The sequence below is a fragment of the Lethenteron reissneri genome, chromosome 55 (assembly GCF_015708825.2).
Source record: "Lethenteron reissneri isolate LAM-NWPU_2019-01 chromosome 55, ASM1570882v1, whole genome shotgun sequence".
Classification (NCBI taxonomy): Eukaryota; Metazoa; Chordata; class Hyperoartia; order Petromyzontiformes; family Petromyzontidae; genus Lethenteron; species Lethenteron reissneri.
Genome location: NC_083833.1, coordinates 6562208 through 6582715, shown reverse-complemented (window position 1 = coordinate 6582715; position 20508 = coordinate 6562208). Strand labels below are relative to the sequence as shown.

General features: G+C 51.9%; 1 protein-coding gene across 4 annotated transcripts in view; it reads right to left on the bottom strand.

Annotated features, from left to right (window-relative positions):
- The window catches only part of LOC133356815 (inositol 1,4,5-trisphosphate receptor type 1-like), a 434548-nt gene extending 420807 nt beyond the window's left edge, over positions 1 to 13741 (bottom strand). For all 4 annotated transcript variants that reach the window (XM_061574522.1, XM_061574523.1, XM_061574519.1 and 1 more), the window contains exons 1-2: positions 13242 to 13741; positions 5763 to 5833 (exon numbers count right to left, since the gene is read on the bottom strand). In XM_061574522.1, coding sequence (XP_061430506.1) covers positions 5763 to 5833; positions 13242 to 13330 — 160 coding nt within the window. In that variant the 5' untranslated portion in view covers positions 13331 to 13741. The remainder of the gene's footprint in view (positions 1 to 5762; positions 5834 to 13241) is intronic.
- Between the last annotated feature and the right edge of the window lie 6767 nt (positions 13742 to 20508).

Here is a 20508-nt window from a genome sequence, read left to right as displayed (position 1 = left end):
GTGTAGTGTATAGTAGTGTAGTGTATAGTGTAGTATACTAGTACAGCACACCGGTGTGTTGGAGAGCCAAGCCACAACATTTACAATCTGAGTACGACGTTTCGCCAGTAATTACAACCAGCTTCATCAGGCGACAGACAGATTTGAGGAGAAGTCCACCTGTTTCGTTCCTTATATAGAGGCGTAGATGTGGTGACCACACTATTGCGCTCTTCTTGCGCGAAGTGGGCAGGGATTAATGAATGCATATTTATATGGTAATCTACGTAAATTATGCATGCGCATATATACAGCAGGCGTCAGGGTTGGGCTCTAAACCAGGACCTCCTGTTTACCAGGCGAGGCATTTCACATCTCCTAGCCACCGTGATGATGAGCGAGAGAGAGACACACAAACTCCACATATATAGCAGGCGTCAGGGTCTTGAACGAACCCACGACCTCCTCCATACCAGTCGAGGCTCGTGGTGCTTTCGAGCTGCCCTCTATAGCAGTAGGCCTCCTGAAGAAGGGCCACTGCGAGAAACATTTGCCTGTCAACACTTTATATTACCGACAAGAAGTTTGCCTCGCTGGCTGGCCGGCCGGCTGTCACGCGCGGCGGTGACGTCACAACGAGTTTGACGCCTTCCGAGATGACGTCACCCGCGTCACGCGACGTTCAGAGGCCGGGTTCGTTCGTCGTACTGACGTCACACCCACAGCTCCACCCCCACAACCTCAACCCTAGCCGTGATGCCACAAGCTGGCGGTGCTGGTACAAACTTATATCGAAACGACAACCTCCTGTACACCAGGCGAGGGAGTTAACATCTCTGAGCCACCGCGGTGGTCTCCACCGATGACTGCACGAAAAAATATAACAGTCTGTCACGTATACATTTAGGGGCCGTCCATAAATGACGTCACGCACCTGGGGGGGTGGGTCAGACATTTGTGACGATGTGTGACGAGGGGGGCGGGGGGAGTCAAAAATCGTCCAAAATCGCGTGACGTCATTTATGGACGGCCCCTTACTTAAATGTCAGCTCTGACATGAATTTATACATATATATGCTGGATATTAAAATGCACACATGTGTTTTTCGTTTTCGAGCGGGGCTATTGACAGATTTTGACAGATTGTCTGTGTGCCCACCAGTACGCAAAGCTTCAGCACGCAAAGAAGAGGCATCGTCAAGAGAGATGCATTGTTGTTGCGCAACCGACGAGGAGAAGAAGAAGAAAAGACTCCGAGCTTTCAATGTCCCCGGGAGAATTGACTTATTTCAGAGCAGGGCAGCGTCAGCTGCTTCCCCAACAAGAGAACGATCCGGGGAAAAACCAGGCTCGTGGTCACCCGTGTTGACCACGAGCGGGAATCGAACTCGGGTCGCCGAGTTCGCGTCCTGCCACTTCCCGCAGAGGTCACGGGGAGCCGTGACCTCTGGCTCGCCCAGCAGCACCGTGAAGCGGCAAACGTGGACTCCACCTGTGCCATCTGTATGGTGGGGGGGAGGGGGGGATACAGCGTTGCCCCCTCTCGCGCGCGAGGGTTTTTGTCTGCCTGCTCCGGTCTCACTCCCGCTCGTGAGCGCTCTTAATTGGCCGATGACACCGCCTTCAACGTGCAGAGGACGTCTGAGCTCGGGAGGGAATTAAGAGGATGGATCACCGACATCTGCCGCCTGCAGCCTTGACTCGTCGGTATCACCGCAGGAGCTTCGCGTGAGTCTACAGCAGCATCGTAGGTGGCGTCGATTGGGGGGCTCCGCTGAGGCCGGTGTACTGCAGACCGCTGGGCGAGATAGGCCCAAGGGCGGATCGGTGGAGACCCTCGCAGACGAGCGGCCTTTAGCGGCGGCGGCTACGGTGGCCACGGTCATCCTCGCCCTCCGGTGGGCCCAGAAATCTGTTGGCGCGACGATCGCTGGTGGCGGGGAACCAGCGGCGAGCGTCGCTGGGGGCGGGAGGCCCTCTGTGGGCCCCCCCCCCACCCCGGCCGTGGGGCCCCGTTCCAAAAACATTGCCCAACCACCTGGCGCGGAGCGGAGGAGCCGCGCGGGACAGAGGCGGCGTTGTGGTGCAAAAAAAACACACCGCACCTCGCCCCAAGCCCCTCTCCCCCTTCATCGAACGCTTCCCCCCGAAGAAGAAAACGGTGTCTCGTGGGATACACACGCGGGCAACGAGAGTGGTGGATAAAGACACAAAATAAACTCACCCACGTTCGGGCAGCAAGGCCCACTGCCCGAAACGTCGCCTGTTTTTTTGTCGGTTTTGTTTAAAGGCCACAAAAGGTGTTCTCATTAACGAGTGCGCGGAGTGATTTGATTTTTTTTTGCGGGTAATTGTGTTCGGGCACCACTGCCAACCTGCAATTAGTCACGCGACGAGCGACCGTAGCGGAGTGGGACGACGGACGTGAGCATGTCCCGGGTGTCAAAACATTTCCCAGATGGCTGGCGGACTGCGACAGGGCACGAGACCGCACGCAGGGCTAGTGGGGAAGGGGTGGGGTGGGGAGGTGCGGATTCCTCCGCTCGCCGCGAGGGCTTCGAATATTTCGCCGCAAAACTGACGGCGTTGACGGCGAAATGTACACAGCGTGGAAAAACGGGCGCAGGACAATGACGAGTGGCGAGGTGCTGGTTGCGCAACATGTGTTGCGGGTGTATGCTAATTACAACCAGCTTCATCACATTTGGCTGTCGCCTGAATCCGGTGAGTGCTGTACTAGTGACGAATTGGCCACGTTCGGTTGACGTGACAAACCCTTACGAGTTGGCTGTGTTTCGGGTGGTGGCGGGTTTAACGACACATTAATATATTTACGCGATCTAACCCCCCAAAAACGATATTATGGACAAACACATAGCCCCCCCCCCCCACCCCGTATAGCATTTCACATTCTGTTGGGGTATGTATGTTGAACTTCTTTCGCGCCGTACGTAGCCAACCGCGCTAATCGGAGGATGCGGGGGAAGGACAACAAACTGAAAACAAAAAGCCGTTCTAAAGAAATGAGTTTTCAATCTGGATGACGATTTAAAAGTGCATAGCTACGGCGACTCTCTAACATCGGAGGGAAGAGCGTTCCAGACGGCCGCAGAAGCGCGATTCCCAAAGGGCGCGATTCAAGTCACCGTATTTGTCGCGTCGGTGAGGCCAAAAACCAATGCTGCGAGGATGACCGGAGTTCGTGTGATGTTGGTTTAGGTTTCTTGACGAGATCAGCGAAGTATTGCTGGTTCATTTGTGGCTAAGCACTATTGTGTGTGATGAGCGCAACCTTATATTACCAGCGACCAACAGCATCAGTGAAATTCGAACGCCCTTCGCCGACCGCAAAGGAGACCGTCGATATCACCCACGCCGCGCGGGGAACTAACGGAGAGGCGCGAGGACGAAGACGAAGATTCGGCCTCGCCCGTTAGTGATGACGGCATCATGGTGGGACAGCCCAAATGTATCCGCTCACACACTTCGTCATGGCCGTCATCAGCAGCGGCGTCGTTAGCCGTCGGTCAATCCGCTGGCTCGATGAAGGCCTCAACGGAGCCGTCGCCACCGTTTTGTTCATGTTTTTGTTTTTTGTTTGTTGCGGTTGCACCCGATTCAAGAGCCGAATGGCTCACAGGGCTATACCTAATACATGAACTTTGAACTTTGAACTCTCGCGATCCTGCAGGCACTCTAGCATAACCACATACTATAATAATATCATGAGCGCTGCCTCGGCATCGACGTGGGATACAGGGTGGGTGTGGGGAGACGTGACGTCATCACGCAGATGCGCGCGGTGACGTCAACACCGTGCACTTGCCCGCTTAATGCACCAGCCAGCCAGCCAGCAAAACTTACAAAAAAGGTATATGATGATAATAATACCTTTAATTTACGCAAAAATAGCCTCAATCACCTCAAGACTCCTTTTCAGGAGGGTCCATAAAAGAAACTAGAGAAAACCCAAGTCTAAAAACAAAAAAACTCGAAGCTCCGCACAGATGGATATCAGAATCCATTGCTGCACTGGCATCTCCCGGCCACACCAACCTGCACAAGCAGTGTGGTGACATCACCTTCCGTAGGTCGTTCTCTCAACGCGGCGAGATGCACTGCCCACTACGAGAGTTTGAAGGTCAATCGAGGGGATCTCCGAGGGTTACTATTCTGGGCGCTCCGTCCTCGCGAACACAATCGACTTAACAAGACAACACAACAACCGCCATTCGCCAATAATTAGCGGTGATGTCCTCAGAGCGCTTGTGCCAGGCTAGGTGCACTGTCAGGCCACGTGAAGTGTCTAAGGCCCGCTTGCAGGGTGGCCCCAGGTACACACCCGGGCACCATGGGTTAACTGACTGAGATGGCTGGCAGATGCACCACCTGTGTTCCCCACTGCGTCAACTCGCTGCGCTTTAGCCGCCCGGCGCTCCGCTCGTTGTTGCGAGCGTCGCTCCTCTGCCCTCCGTCGTTGCTGGAGGGCGACTGCCCCCAACTCCCCAGCAGCGTCCTTCACGAGCATCCTCCACTGGAGCCGATTTTGACACCGCAGGTGCCGGCCGTCGGCAAGTCCACTCGGCTCCACATCATCCTGCACCACATCGCTCCATCTCCTCTCTCGCCCGTGCCACGTCCCCGTTAAGCCCCCTCTATCCGGCAGTACGAAACATCTGCTTGGGCGCGCTCCTCACACAGCGACACGTTCCTCGGAACCGCCGCGGTGCTGGGAATTTACGCGACAGTTCCCGTAACGGGGCGTTCTAAGACCGTGGCGTGAGAGATGGAAACACCGCGTCAAGAAAATCCACCAGTGCCGAGAGTGGACAAAAACAAGTCACCCGGAGGAAACCGGGAGAGGAAATGTGGACGACTGAAATACAACTTAGAAACGCGCGTTCAGAGCATCTGTCTGCTGATAATGTCCACACGAGAAGCCGTTGAGCTGTAACTTGTGGCCAGGTGGTGTCTGAATAAGAGCGATATTGCTCAGTGGGCCTTGCCAGGTAAAATGAAAAAAAAAACGAATGTCATAACGAATTGAAATAACATTGCAGGTCTTTGAGGAAATGAACTGTCCCAAGAATCGTCGTCGGTGCTGCTGAAGCGTCAAACGCCCGGTGGCGCGCGATCCGCGCGGCACTTTTATGTCGTCGGGTGGAGGAGGATTGACGACACACATTTTTGTTTTACACCACGACCCACCGGCCCGCCCACCCCCCCCCCCCAAAGCAGTATATCAATTACGAATGGTTACATCGGCCGTGAAAGCCTCCGCGTGATAACAACGTTGTCCAGAAACGAGAAGGTCTGCAAGGTTGCCACCATCACGGCGCAGGGCTAAGCCTGCGACGCCCGTTCTCTCTGATTGCATCAGCCTCCCAGGTGGGGGGGGGGGGGGCGATGTTCGAGCTGACCTACACCTCTTCTCTCCCTCTTCTCTCCCTCCCTCCCTCTCCCCCTCTCTCTCTCCATCTCCGGCGAGAGGTTTCCCTGCCTACGCTGCGTTTGAAGAACGCAATCGGGCGAATAGGATTTGTGGTGGGAGAGAGGGGGGGGGGGTGAGGGGGAACGGCCCTAGCCCTGAATAGCCCCCCTGGAAACTCGCGTGCGGGTGTCTCCCCCCCCCCCCACGGCACACCAAAGTGGTGTGATCATCGTGGTGGTGGTGGTGCTGAAACTGGGGATGTGACCACCCACAAGGCACGGCAGCTGTCGAAGAGTCCCAAACTCTCTACCCGCCCACCCTGATCTCCCCCTCCCCTCCGATTGAGCCTCACCTCTGAACTTCTTGGGAGGATTGTTCAGGTCGCCGGCGTCTGGCTGGACGACGCATCGATCGTCCACCAACCTGGGGAGCAATGATGTCATCATATCAGCATCATCGTCGTCGTCATCGTCGTTGTCTTCTTCATGATTACCATCGTCATCACTGTCTTCACAATCATCATTGTCGTCATCATCGTCGTCATCATCGTCGTCATCATCGTTGTCATCTTCATGATCATCATCGTCTTCACAATCATCATCGTCATCATCATCGTCGTCATCTACATGATCGCCATCATCGTCATCACCATCTTCACAATCATCATTGTCGTCATGATCGTCGTCGTCATCATCGTCATCTTCTTGATCACCATCGTCATCACCGTCTTCACAATCATCACTGTCGTCATCATCGTCGTCATCATCGTCGTCATCATCGTTGTCATCTTCTTGATCACCATCGTCATCACCGTCTTCACAATCATCACTGTCGTCATCATCGTCATCATCGTCGTCATCATCGTTGTCATCTTCATGATCACCATCGTCATCACCGTCTTCACAATCATCATTGTCGTCATAATCGTCGTCATCATCGTCGTCATCATCATCGTCATCATCGTCGTCATCATCGTTGTCATCTTCATGATCATCATAGTCATCACCGTCTTCACAATCATCATCGTCGTCATCATCATCGTCATCATCGTCGTCATCCTCATGATCATCATCGTCATCACCGTCTTCACAATCATCATTGTCGTCATGATCGTCGACGTGATCAGCATTTACATGAGCATTGCCATCGTCATCACCTGTGCCACGGTTATTTCATCACTATCATCACGTGTTAACTACCTCGCCTGGTATACAGGAGGTCGTGGGTTCAATCCCGACCTTGACGCCTGCTGCTGTATATTTGGAGTCTGCGTGTCTCTCTCTCTCTCTTATCATCACCACGGTGGCTAGGAGATGTTAACTACCTCGCCTGGTACACAGGAGGTCGTGGGTTCAATCTCGACCCTGACGCCTGCTGCTGTATATTTGGAGTTTGCGTGTCTCTCTCTCTCTCTTATCATCACCACGGTGGCTAGGAGATGTTAACTACCTCGCCTGGTACACAGGAGGTCGTGGGTTCAATCTCGACCCTGACGCCTGCTGCTGTATATTTGGAGTTTGCGTGTCTCTCTCTCTCCCCGTGGTCGCGTGGATTTTTCTCCGGGTCCTCTGTATTATCTCTCCACATTGAGAAACATGAGTTTAGAGTATTTGGCTGCTACAAATTTCCACGCGACAAGTCACTATTATTTGTTGGCCAGGTCGCTTCTGAAAAAGATCTGCATAGTAGGACCTACCGGGTAAAATAACAAAAAGTTTAGTTTTAGTTCATCACTGCTGCCATCATCGAACATCCTCATCACTATTGCTTTCGTCATCACCCATTTTCTTCACGATCAATGGAAATGATCGTGACGATTAATTATAATAATAACAACAATGATGTCAACTTGTAACGCGACGCTGCACATTGTTCGCTCGGGGAGGAACCACAGACGGATGGGAAGGCAGCCAAATTTACCCATTACCAAGCTCTGCGTTCCTCTATATATTAAGATGTTCTCAACCAAATGAATGAGTGCTTACGTGTGAGAGGCAAACGGAGCACCAGGAGGAAACCCACAACACGCGAGAGGGGGCAACGCTGTATCCCCGTACAGATGGGAACGGGTGGAGTCAACGTTTGCCGCATCGCAAAGGAAAAGGGGAGAGTTTCACATCAGCGTCTGTGTGTCTGTGTGCGTTTGTGTGTCTGTGTGTGTGTGTGTCTGTGTGTCTTTGCGTGTTGCTCCACAGGGTTCGCTCGCGGAGGTAACCACAGGCGGACGGTAAGGCACCGAGGCGGTGCCGAAAGTTACCCATCACCAAGCTCTGCGGTCCTCTGTATATGAAGATGTCTGTGAGTGTTTACGTGCAGGAGCCAATAGACGCAGCCAGAGAAAATCCAGGCTGTGCGAGGGAGTGCAACACTCTATCCAACGCAAACAGATGGAACACGTGGAGTCCACATTCGCTGTACCGCGGGAAGGGAATTTTTCCCCATCTGTGTGTGATCCACCAACCATCGCTGCCCTCCACAGCGCTGGACTACGCGGTCACGTGCAACATTGCCACCACCGCCGCCACCCGGCTAAATTAAAATGAACATTAAGAGGCTAATGACGGTGGTGTTAATTCGGAGGTGCCCTTTGTTGGTGCGGAATATTAAACTCGCAACCTTTGCATAATAGGGCCCCGTGGATTCTTTGCTTACCCGGCAAATCGGCCGAACACGTGTTCACACACACAAGCAAGGCTTGTGTACACAAAGACAAAGATCCCCCGTATAGCCTTGACAGACTGTAGGGGCAAGTGCTGTTAGCGAGCACCTATGAAGGCCGGCACAGCACACGAGGGGGTGAGTGACCAGCACCACGCCCGACCGCCTTTGTCTCCCCAGTGGCGATGTTTACACATCGCAACAGGTACTAATTTGAGGCTGAGTCGACCTAGGGGAGGCCCAGGACCGGTTCAGTTAATCGTCACTGGGTGTTGGCCGTGAGCGGGAATCGAACTCGTGTCGCCGGGTTCGTAGCCCAGCGCGCTAACCACTACACTATCGCTCCCCACACACACATACAAAACAAAGATCCCCCGTATAGCCTTGACAGACTGTAGGGGCAAGTGCTGTTAGCGAGCACCTATGAAGTCCGGCACAGCACACGAGGGGGTGAGTGACCAGCACCACGCCCGACCGCCTTTGTCTCCCTAGCGGCGATGTTTACACACCGCACCAGGTACTCATTTGAGGCTGAGTCGACCTAGGGGAGGCCCAGAACCGGTTCAGTTAATCGTCACTGGGTGTTGGCCGTGAGCGGGAATCGAACTCGTGTCGCCGGGTTCGTAGCCCAGCGCGCTAACCACTACACTATCGCTCCCCACACACACATACACACACACATACACACCCACACATACACACACACGCACTATGTATGTACAGCACACATAGTGCGTGGCCTATACTCAACACTACCCGTGCGTGCACGCATAGTGGAGTGGTTAGCGCTGCACGTCACTAACCACACGGCCGCCCGAGTTCGATTCCCGTAGGTCCACTCGGCCTTAAGTGAGTACCTGGCGGGGTGTGCTAAACATCGGCAGTGGGGAGACAAAGGCGGCCGGGCGCGTGGTGTTGGCCACATCATAGCATCGTGTGCCATTGCGAGCCTTCATCGGTGCTACTCGCGAATAGCACTTGCCCCTACAACCTATTCAAAGGCTATACGGTAGGGGGTGTACCTTTGTTTTTGTGAAGGCGAAATGCATTGCACACTCCGAGGGTGTCCCTGTGAACCGTGAGCGCACGCAGACACTTGGGGGGCCGCCCATAAATGACGTCACGCGATTTTGGACGATTTTCGACCCCCCCCCTCTCCTCGTCACACGGCGTCACAAAAAGTCAGACCCACCCCTCAAATATGACGTCACAAAGCTCTGCCCCCCCCCCCCCCAATTTTCTTTTTTAACATGCTTCAAATCGCTTTAAACTATTGTCATTGTAGCGCGTATTTAATGTGGCGCTGCACTCTGATGTTGTAGGAGAAGACATTTATTAAAAAGTCTATTAAATTAAGTAGAACGAGTTGTCTATTTTCATTTAAAGCAGCGCGTTTTGACGTGACGTCACATTTATCAAACACCCCCTCGTCACACATCGTCACAAATGTCTGAACCCCCCCCACCCCTAGGTGCGTGACGTCATTTATGGACGGCCCCCTAGATGTGAGCACGTGAGCACGCCCGGCGCATGCGGAGGCGTCGCTGGGACTCATCCTTGCGAATCCCTGACGGGAGGGGCCTTTGAGATGCACAAAGACAAAGCTCCCCTCCCCCCCAGTATAGCCTTGACACAACTATTGGGGCAAGAAGTGCTCGTCGAGAGAAGCGCCTATGAGGATAAACACGGTTAAATTTCGATTTCAAGCTTTCGTGACTGCAGGGATTCATCTTCTTGGTTCTTTCGGTAAACTCACGTAAAAGGGAAGTAATAAAAATAAAACATAATAAAATCATTCTCACGACGTTTCGGCTACAACGCAAGCAGCCGTAAATATGCTAAATTCCTCTTGATATGCAAATTATTTTGTCAAGGCGCTCTTCTTCCACCTCCAATCCAGCTTATATAAACGCTCCAAGTTTGGTAGTGTTTCATTCTTCACCTGAAGACGGCTGCCTGCGTTGTAGCCGAAACGTCGTGAGAATTAGACTTTACCGAAAGAACCAAGAAGATCAACACGGCATCACGAGGGGGGTGGGGCAGCACCACGCCCGGCCGCCTTTGTCTCCCGTTCGGCGATGTTTACACGCCGCACCAGGTACTCATTTCAGGCTGAGTCGACCTCGCTGAGGTTATACCAAGGACCGATTCGGTTCAATCGTCGCCGGCGTTTGCCACGCGTCGAAACTAAACTTGGGTCCACCGAGCGCTCGCACGCGAGCCGATCCCATCGCTCCGTCTCCTCGGCAGACGTTCACCCTGGCAAAATGCTCGTCAGCAAACGGGGCATGTGCACAGTGCCGGATGATCTTCTTGGTTCTTTCGGTAAAGTCACGTAGAAGGGAAGTAATAAAATAATAAAAATAAAACATAATAAAATAAAATAATTCTCACGACGTTTCGGCTACAACGCAAGCAGCCGTCTTCAGGTGAAGAATGAGACACTACCAAGCTAGGAGCTTATATATACGCTGCGTTGGAGGTGCAAGAGCGCCTTAACAAAAAGCGAGTGCGGAACCTGTAGCGTATGTTACGAAGTGGCCCTAAATAAAAATAAAACACGTAAATGTTTAACTTGCATAGTACAGTAATTGCATCGTAAATTATATTTTTTAATTCGCTATACAGACAGTTAACACGACACATCGCTAACCTGAAACACCCAGTCGTTCGTAAAAGTTGAAGGCGGTATAGTACTATAGTAATAGAGCAAGTGCAGAATCACTGAACCGGAATTGATAGCTTGAAAACATTTAGCGCGGGGCCCTTGAAAGTGCGGGGCCCGTAGCTACTACACGTGCAGCTGCTACACGTGCAGCTACTACACGTGCAGCTACTTGTGTAGCTTGTGTAGCTACACGTGCTACTATACGTGTAGTAGCTACACAAGTAGCTGCATGTGTAGTAGCTACACGTGTAGTAGCTACGGGCCCCGCACTTTCAAGGGCAACTACATGTGTAGTAGATACTACACGTGTGGCTATTACACGTGTAGTAGCTACTACATATGTAGCTACTTTTGCTACTGGGATAATCCTGCACTACGTGTGTGGTAACAAAACAAAATCAACGTCACGTGTCAACGTGTCGTGTGCAGCTGCGTTGGGTGGTGGAGGGGTTACGGTACACAGCTTCTGATTGACATCGAATGATCGTCACCCGTGTGGGCCGTGAAATGCACGTTGCATTACCCACGAACGCACACAACGGCAGCCAAGACGCCCTTTCTCTCCTGGTATTTTGTATTACTCATACTGGGGGTGCTCCTGCTGCTGCTGCTGAGTCTTTGGGGGGTCATAGGTAGCACGTGGGGAGACCGCACAAACAGCTGGGGAACAGGAAGGCTTCGTGCTGTCCGTAGCCGAGTGGTGGTCTGGGAATCACGTTGGATGTCGTGTCGGTGTGTAGGCGTGTTGGTGAGTCGCTGTGTTGGTGTGTTGGTGAGTCGTGAGTTGGTGAGTCGGTGTGTTGGTGAGTCTGTGTGTTGGTGAGTCGGTGTGTTGGTGAGTCTGTGTGTTGGTGTGTTGATGAGTCGGTGTGTTGGTGAGTCAGTGTGTTGGTGTGTTGGTGAGTCAGTGTGTTGGTGTGTTGGTGAGTCGGTGTGTTGGTGTGCATGCGCTTTCCCACTGCTGAATGATGGAGCAGAATCATAATATGTATTAATAATGGAGAAATCCGATGAGCTATGAAGCTCTTCTTATTCACAGATCGTGTCAACGGGGGGCGTAGTCGGTCGTCTGGACCGCCTCTGGGAAGCGATGCACTTTAAAATTATCATCCAGATTGACAAACTCATTTCTTTAGAGTCGCTTTTTGTGTGTTTAGTTTGTTGTCCTTCCACCCGCACCTTCGATTAGCACGGTCGGCTACGTACGGTGCGAAAGAAGTTCTACATACATACCCCAACAGAATGTGAAAGGCTATACGGGGTGGGGGGGGGGGGGGTTATGTGTTTGTCCAAAATATAGTTTTTTTATGGGGGTTAGATCGCGTAAATATATAAATGTGTCGTTAAACCCGCCACCACCCGACACAGCCAATTCGTAAGGGTTGTCACGTCAACCGAACGTGACCAATTCGTCACTAGTACAGCACTAACCGGATTCAGGCGACAAACAAATGTTATGAAGCTGGTTGTAATTACTGGCGAAACGTCGTACTCAGATTGTAAATGTTGTGGTTTGGTTCTCCAACGTAGCGGTGTGCTGTACTAGTATACTACACTATACACTACACTACATTACACTACACTATACACTACACTATACACTACACTACTATACACCACACTATACACTACACTATACACTACACTACTATACACTACACTATACACTATATACTACTATACAATACACGATACACTACACTATACATTATACTACACTATACACTACACTACTATACACTACACTATACACTACTATACACTACACAATACACTACACTATACATTATACTACACTATACACTACACTACTATACACAATACACTACTATACACAATACACTACACTATACACTAATGTTGTACTAGTATACTACACTACAATACACTATACACTACACTACACAATATACTACCCTATACACAACACTTCTATACACAATACACTACATTATACATTAGTGCTGTTCTGGTATACTACACTATACACTACACTATACACTACACTATACAATATACTACACTATACACTACATTACTATAAACAATACACTACTATACGCAATACACTACACTATACACTAGTGCTGTACTAGGACACTACACTATACACTACACTATACACTACACTATACACTATACACTACACTATACACTACACTATACACTACACTATACACTACACTACACACTACGCTATACACTACACACTACACTATACACTACACAATACACTATACACTACAATACACTACACACTAGTGCTGTACTAGTGACGAATTGGCCACGTTCTCTTTACGTGACAACCCTCACTTGTTGGCTGTGTCGGCTGGTGGCGGGTTTAACAACACAATTATATAATTTACGCGCTCTAACCCCCCCCCCCAAAAAAAAAAAAACCTCTTATGGATGATATCAGTCGCGAAATTCCTCCTCCTCTTACCACTACGTGTTATGTGTTCGCGATGCCCGCGAGCGAGAAGGCGGTGTGGTGGAGAATCTCACCCGAGCGTGCACACGAAGCCGCTGACCGAGCCCTCGGCGTACAGAGACACGTAGTCTCCGATGTGCAGAAAGCTCGAGATATCCCCCATGACTCCGTGCAGGGATGATCCTTACTCCGGCGACTGCTGCTGCTGCTGCCAAAGTCTCCACCCGCACCACCCTCCTCCTCCACCTCCCGCGCGCTCTCTTCCAAACTCCAACCCCGCTCCACGCTCCACTCGCACGCCCCCCCCCCCTCTCTGCTCCCCGTGCCCCCCTAAAAACAACAAAACCCCGTCGCTGGATGTACGCACTCAAACGCTCTTCGTCTCGCACCGCTCGCCTCTCGGTCACCGAACGCCACGCGCAGAGGCGCAACGCGCGTGGAGGAGGAGCAAGCAGGAAACGATGCGCGCTTGAAACGGTGTTTGGGGGTTGGGTGGATGGGGGTGCGCGCTGATGAACGAGTGTCTCGCTTCTGACGAATTGTCCACTCCTTGACCTTTCTCCGCGTGCTCCTCTTCTCCCGCCGGCCCTCCCCTCCTCCTCCTCCGTGTCGTATCGCCCTCCCCTTTCTTCCTTCTTGTCCCGTGACCCCCCGCCCAACGCCCCCGTCGACCTCTCCTCCGCGTCGCGTGCACGACCCCACGACCTCGATCACGAACTTCTGTGCCCGCTGCGCATCATAGCCGGACGCGCGCCGCCACGACCATCATCACCATCATCATCATCGCCACCACCTCCATCATCATCATCGCAATCGCCAGCACGAGCCGCACGTCTTTAAACCGAACGACGGCGCCCGACTACAACAGCAGCAGCAGCAGCAACGGCGACACCCGATTCGGCCCCCTTCTTGTTATGTTTCGCTGCGAGCACGTTCGATGAATTAATTCATTAATCGCCACAACCGCAAAACGCAGTGGGTGTTGAGCGGCGGTGATGGTGATGGTGTCGATGATGATCGCGAGAGGTTACGCGGCACTGAGAGCCGTTGTGTTGATGGGAGCTTACGCATCCCTTTGTTGACTTCTCTCGCTCTTCCAATCTGCGCTCTTCCCCTCTCAACTCACACGGACCTCCTCCGAGGGCAGGTCGCGCCGTCTCTCTTTCTCTCTCTTCTGTGCGTGCGCGTAACTGTAGCGGAGAGGCAAGGGAGAGGAGAAAGAGAGGGAGAGAGGGGTAAGGGGAGGAGGCGTGGGTGGAGAGAAGCGATTGGGAGACGGGAGAGTGGGAGGAGGAGGATGACTGGCGTAGTTTCCTAAATTCCAAGCTGCATCTCAGCCAATGAGAAGTCACCATCGTCGTAATAACAATTCTAATCGGTGCAATCACCGCCGTAATTATCACACGGCATCATATCGCAATTTGCAATCAGTCTAATAACATTCGTCGTGATGGTCATCACCATGTACTGTACGTGCACAGGCCCTTATGGTTAAGTCCACTGCTGGATGACAGCAAAGCCACGCCGTGCGGGTAATGGGATTAGCTCGGCCATACTTCACCACTCTGGTCAATGCGAGCGGCGGGGATGACATAGAAGCACAGTTCAACAACGTGTGCTGATGCTGCTGAACACAACGTAGCCCCGAGTCTGCCTGCAACCCCGGTGGAGTCAGTTCTACAACGCCCCGTGTTGTTTCCATAACGCCAATTGGATATAACGCGATGATGAATGCATTCGGGGAACACATTTTTTAAATATATAACGCGGATTCCAATTTGGATATAACACGATTTGAGTGAACGTTACTACGTCGCGCGAGAAGGAGCAAGCGCTCGTACGGCTGCCTCGATGTAGCGTTGTCGCAAAGGCCGGGATGCTGCTGGATGTTTCTAGACGCTACCCACGCGCCTCGGGTCTGTGTTCAGCATCTCACGTGTTGTCCGTGCCTCACCCCTACAATATAAACACATTGTTTAAAATAACACGATTTTTTTTTCCATAACCCCGGCGTTCTTCCGGAACGCAACTCCCACCGCGTTACCGGAGAAGGCGACCGCGATAACGGTGCAGGGTCCACGTGGTTGAGCCCCATGCGGCGACAGCCCTGCTATCCAGCAGGCCCCACAATTCCCGCTCAGCTTCCCCCGGGATCTCACGAGAACCTCAGCGTCTATGAGCCAAGGGGCATTGGGGAAGCCACTTCTGACATTTAACACTGGGGGCCAGGGCAGGGCCGTAGAGGGCGGAGTGCGGCGTAATTGCATTTGTTGCGCTGTGCTCCTATGTCCCCGCGTCCATGCAACCGCTACCCCCATCCTCCCCACCACCGCCAAGTGGCAATGACCGGCGCGGTGAAATGTGGTCAAATAACTCACGCGCGCGTTGAACTTTCTTCACACCGTACGTAAACAACTGTTGCTAATCTGAGGTGATTTAAAAGTGCAAAGCTCCAGCGGCTTCCATAATATCGGAAGGAAGGAGCGTTCCAGACGGCCGACCATGCCCCCTGTGAATGAATGCGAGCTTTGATTGCTCATCAGATTCATCCAGCATGAATAAATATCCTGATTCGGGCGTATCATCCAGCAGTGGGAAAGGTCGTGTACACGTGTAGTGTCATAGCACTGGCTGCTGGCGTGAACGGGGATCTGCGGTGTATGGCAGTCCTGACGTCAGCAGGCCAGGATATACACGAGAGGGGGATCTAGGGGGGAAAGGTCACAGAAAGGACTCACCAGGAACCCGCTGGTAGGTTCCAGAAAGGGGGCGTGTCCGAGGGCGGAGCCAGGCCACGCTGAGAGTATAAGAGGGGTCCCTGTGGGGGACCTCGGGGCTGTTGCTGGAAGTGGGATCCACGTCGTGCCGTTCAAGTCCATCGTCGCCGTTCTTCTCGTCGTCGTCACCATCCTTCTCGTCTCCGTCTTCACCATCCCGGGGTGCCACTAGTCAGACAGCCTATCGGCTGTTCTAAGGAGTGCCGCCGGCCATAGACGGCCTCAATAAAAGAGTGTGTCATCCCGATGGTGATTATTAAATAAAGAAGTGCCTCCAAGTTTCCACTGTCTCCGAGGTAGTCACTACACATGTGTAGCGTCAATGATTCGGAGACAAAGTTTGTAGGAGGCACTTGCTTTATTAGACAACTTCCACGGTCTCGTTCACAAGTAGTACTAGTCGCATTCCTGCATTTCCCATAAATATGCTAAATTCCTCTTGATATGCAGATTCTTTTGTCAAGGCGCACTTTCCCCCCCTTCAAACCCAGCTTAAATAGACGCTCCAAGCGTGGTGGTGTTTCATTTAGACGCTGTCGCCTCGACAGACCTGGTCTTCGCCTGAGGACGGCTGCTTGTGTTGTGGCCGAAACGTCGTGAGAATTATTTTATTATGTTTAATTTTTATTATTTTATTACTTCCCTTCTACGTGACTTTACCGAAAGAACCAAGAAGATGACTCTAAAGGCATGTTTCCAATGAGTACCTGGCGCGGTCTGTAAACATCGCTATCAGAGAGACAAAGGCGGCCGGGCGTGGTGTTGTCCACATCACCCCCTCGTGTGCCGTGGTGGCCTTCATTACGTGCTCGCGAACAGCACTTGCCCCAACATATGTTAAGGCTATACGGAGGATCTTTGTCTTTGGTGGTTGTGGTGACGTTGGTAGCTGTGGTGGTCGTGGCATTGGTGGTCGTTGTGGTGATAGTTGCGGTAAAGGCTGTGCTGTGGTGGTGTGATTGTGGTTGATGTATTGGTATTTGTGGTGGTGATAGTGGCTGTGGTGATAGGGTGGAGCGGTGGTGTAGCGGTTAGCGCTACGCTGCGCTACGAACCCGGCGAACGGAGTTCAATTCCTGCTCACGGCCAACACCAGCGACGATTACCTGAACCGGTCCTGGGTGTCTCCTAGGTCGACTCAGCCTCAAATGAGTACCTAGTACGGTGTGTAAACATCGCAACGAGGGAGACAAAGGCGGTCTGGCGTGGTGCTGGCCACCTACCCCCTCGTGTGCCGTGCCGGCCTTCATAGGTGCTCGCTAACAGCACTTGCCCCAACAGTCTGTTAAGGCTTTGGTTGTGGTGATTGTGTTGGTGGTGGTGGTGTGTGTGTGGATAATTATAGTGTTGGTGGCGGCGATTGCAATATTCGTGGTGGTAATTGGCGCGGTGTTGGCTGCGATAGTGGTGGTGTTGGTGGTGTTGTTGGTGGTGGTAAGTTGTGATGGTTGTGACAGTGGTGCGGGCGGGTGTCGTTGTGGCTGGCGCAAACATCGGCCACACCACACACGCGCACACGCGCGCGTGAGGATCACATCTCGCTTGCGAAATGCCACATGGAGTTGAGAAATCGAACGACACGCCCCTCGTGCACGTTTCGACTGCTGTTGATGATCTCTACGTGTTAGTGATACGCAGTGGGACGGAGGGGGGGGTGTCGTAGTTAGCGCACTGCACTACGATCTCGGCGTGGCTCGGCGTGGCAGAGTTCGATTCCACGTCCCCCTAGGTCAACTCGGCCTTAAATGAACAGCTTGCCCTGCGATGCGTAAACAGCAGCACCGCCGGGGAGACAAAGGCGGCCGGGCGTGGAGCTGGCCACGCAGCAAGGCCGCAACTTATAATGCAATAAATGATTTCATTATTTAACAATGTGGAGTTGCCCCACTCCCCAAGCTCTCCTCCTCCCATACGCAATGGATGCATTCATTAGGGCCCAATCTCAGCACGGCAGCATCTGAGCTATAAGCGATAAGGGGCCGTCCATAAATGACGTCACGCACCTGGGGGGTGGGGGGGGTCAGACATTTGTGACGATGTGTGACGAGGGGGGGGGGGGGGTTGAGAAATGTGACGTCACATCAAAACGCGCAACTTTAAATCAATACAGACAACACGTTCTATTTAATTAAATAGACTTTTTAATAAATGTTTTCTCCTACAACATCAGAGTACAGCGCCACGTTAAATACGCACTACATTGACAATAGTTTAAAGCGATTTGAAGCATGTTTTTTTTTTGGGGGGGGGGGGGGGGGGGGGCAAGAGCTTTGTGACGTCATATTTGAGGGGTGGGTCTGACTTTTTGTGACCCCGTGTGACGACGGAGGTGGGAGGGGGGTCAAAAATCGTCCAAAATCGCGTGTCCTGACGTCATTTATGGACGGCCCCTTATTAAATCCTTTATATTAAGTTCACTTGCTTGCTTGCGCGCTTACGACGGTGCAAATCTTTCGGTCGTTTTTTAACCCACTTCCCGTGATCCAATCGAGCTGACATTTTGCACACAGACTCGTTGTGAGAGACAATTAATGTTCGTGAACATTTTTTTCCAAAATTTTACACTGTTTAGGGAAAACAAATTAAATATTTAATTACCAATTGCTTAATGCTGGCAGACAATCATCTGACCCATAGGTGGCAGCCATCTCAAGCCAGATGACGAGAGGACTCTAGCCGCCACGCATATAAAGGATTTATAGTGAAAAACTTTGTTTTTACGGGTTAATTTTTTTTCTATCCACGTGGCTTTACCGAAAGACCCAAAGAATATGAATTACTGCAGTCACGAAAGCTTTAAGTCAAGAATGGAACAGTTCTTAAATACCTGAGCCCAGATTGGCAATTAGCCAGGCCAACCCCCACAGAAAATTCCGACCTCCCTTCATCCCCCCATCCTCCTACGCTGATGAGATCCGCTGTACCCCGTACCATCGATGCCCCGTGTAATGCCCTCCTGAATGTCACGAAGGTGCCATGCACCATGCGAGAGAGCGCGTGGAATAAAATAAAACATTTATAGGTAGATATCATAAAAAAAACAATACGCAGTAGTGGCTTTAATAACGACGGGAACGTTATTGAATCATCAATTCACACCACGATATCTCGAATCAATCTACAATCGATCATTTTTCGTTCCGTTTTTTTTTATAGAATTCGTTTGTTCCGTTATCTCATTCCTCTCCATATTACCCGTTGGTACAACACAAAGTAATTGTGTAGTTTAAACTCGAGTTGAAGCTTTCGTGACTGCAGGAATTACTCTTTGGTGCTTTCGGTAAAATCACGTAGAAATCAAATCAAATAAATAATAGAATACGGCGCTTCGATTGCAACACCAGCAACCGTCATCAGATGTGAATGCAAGCTCGGAGAAAGACACATACACAGAGAAAGAGACAAACAAAGACACGGAGAGAGACATACACAGAGAGAGAGAGAGAGAGACACACAGACACGGAGAGAGACACGTACACAGAGAGAGAGACACACACAGAGAGAGAGACAAACACAGACACGGAGAGAGACACATACACAGAGAGAGACAGAGAGAGAGACAAAAATACACACACAGAGAGAGAGACACACAGACACGGAGAGAGACACATATACAGAGAGAGACACACACAGAGAGAGAGACACACACACAGACACGGAGAGAGACACATATACAGAGAGAGAGATACACAGAGAGAGAGACACACACACACACAGACACACACAGAGAGAGACACACACAGAGAGAGACAAACACACACACAGAGAGAGAGACACACACAGAGAGAGACACACGCAGACAGATGAACAACGCCTCTGTGACGAGGCATTATATACAGAGAGAGGAGGGGGGCAGAGAAATGAGCATGTCAATGAGAGCGGCAGGGCGAGAGAAATTGGAAGTTTGAGAAAACAAACCTCGTAAACTAAGAAATGTAATGCAATGCAACACAGAGAGTGGGCTAACACAAAACTTGTTAGATTGTATTTTCATTCTCACATCGCGTCGTTGACGTGCACATCTCCCTTATTCCACTGCTGGAGGAAGGCCGTCTCCCCCCCCCCCCATAGCCGCCGGTCATGCGATGTTTATGACCATACTTCACCACGCTGGTTCAGCACAAGAAGGTGAAGTGAGAGGGAGTGGGGGGTACGTGCGGCATGGGGAGGCCTTAATCCAGCAGTGGATCATGGCTGATGAACACATTCCTGCGGAGGGAGCTGGTAGGAACGTTAGGTTGCTCGGTCAATGGCCAGGGTCAACGGCGGCGTGGTGTATTCCGCAAATGTGCCCGACTGTGAGGGCGGGCACAAGCCGGCGTGAGTTGGTTAAACGTTGAGTTTTAAAAGGGCACCACGGGGTGACCAGCCCCTCCCCACCCAGCCCCACCCCTCCCACCCCTCACCCAGCCCCACCCTCCTCACCCAGCCCCTCTCCACTTCCCCACCCAGCCCCTCCCCACCCTCCCCTCTCACCCAGCCCCACCCCCCCATTCTCCCCTCCCCACCCAGCCCCACCCTCCCCACCCAGCCCCACCCTCTCCTCCCCACCCTCCCCACCTAG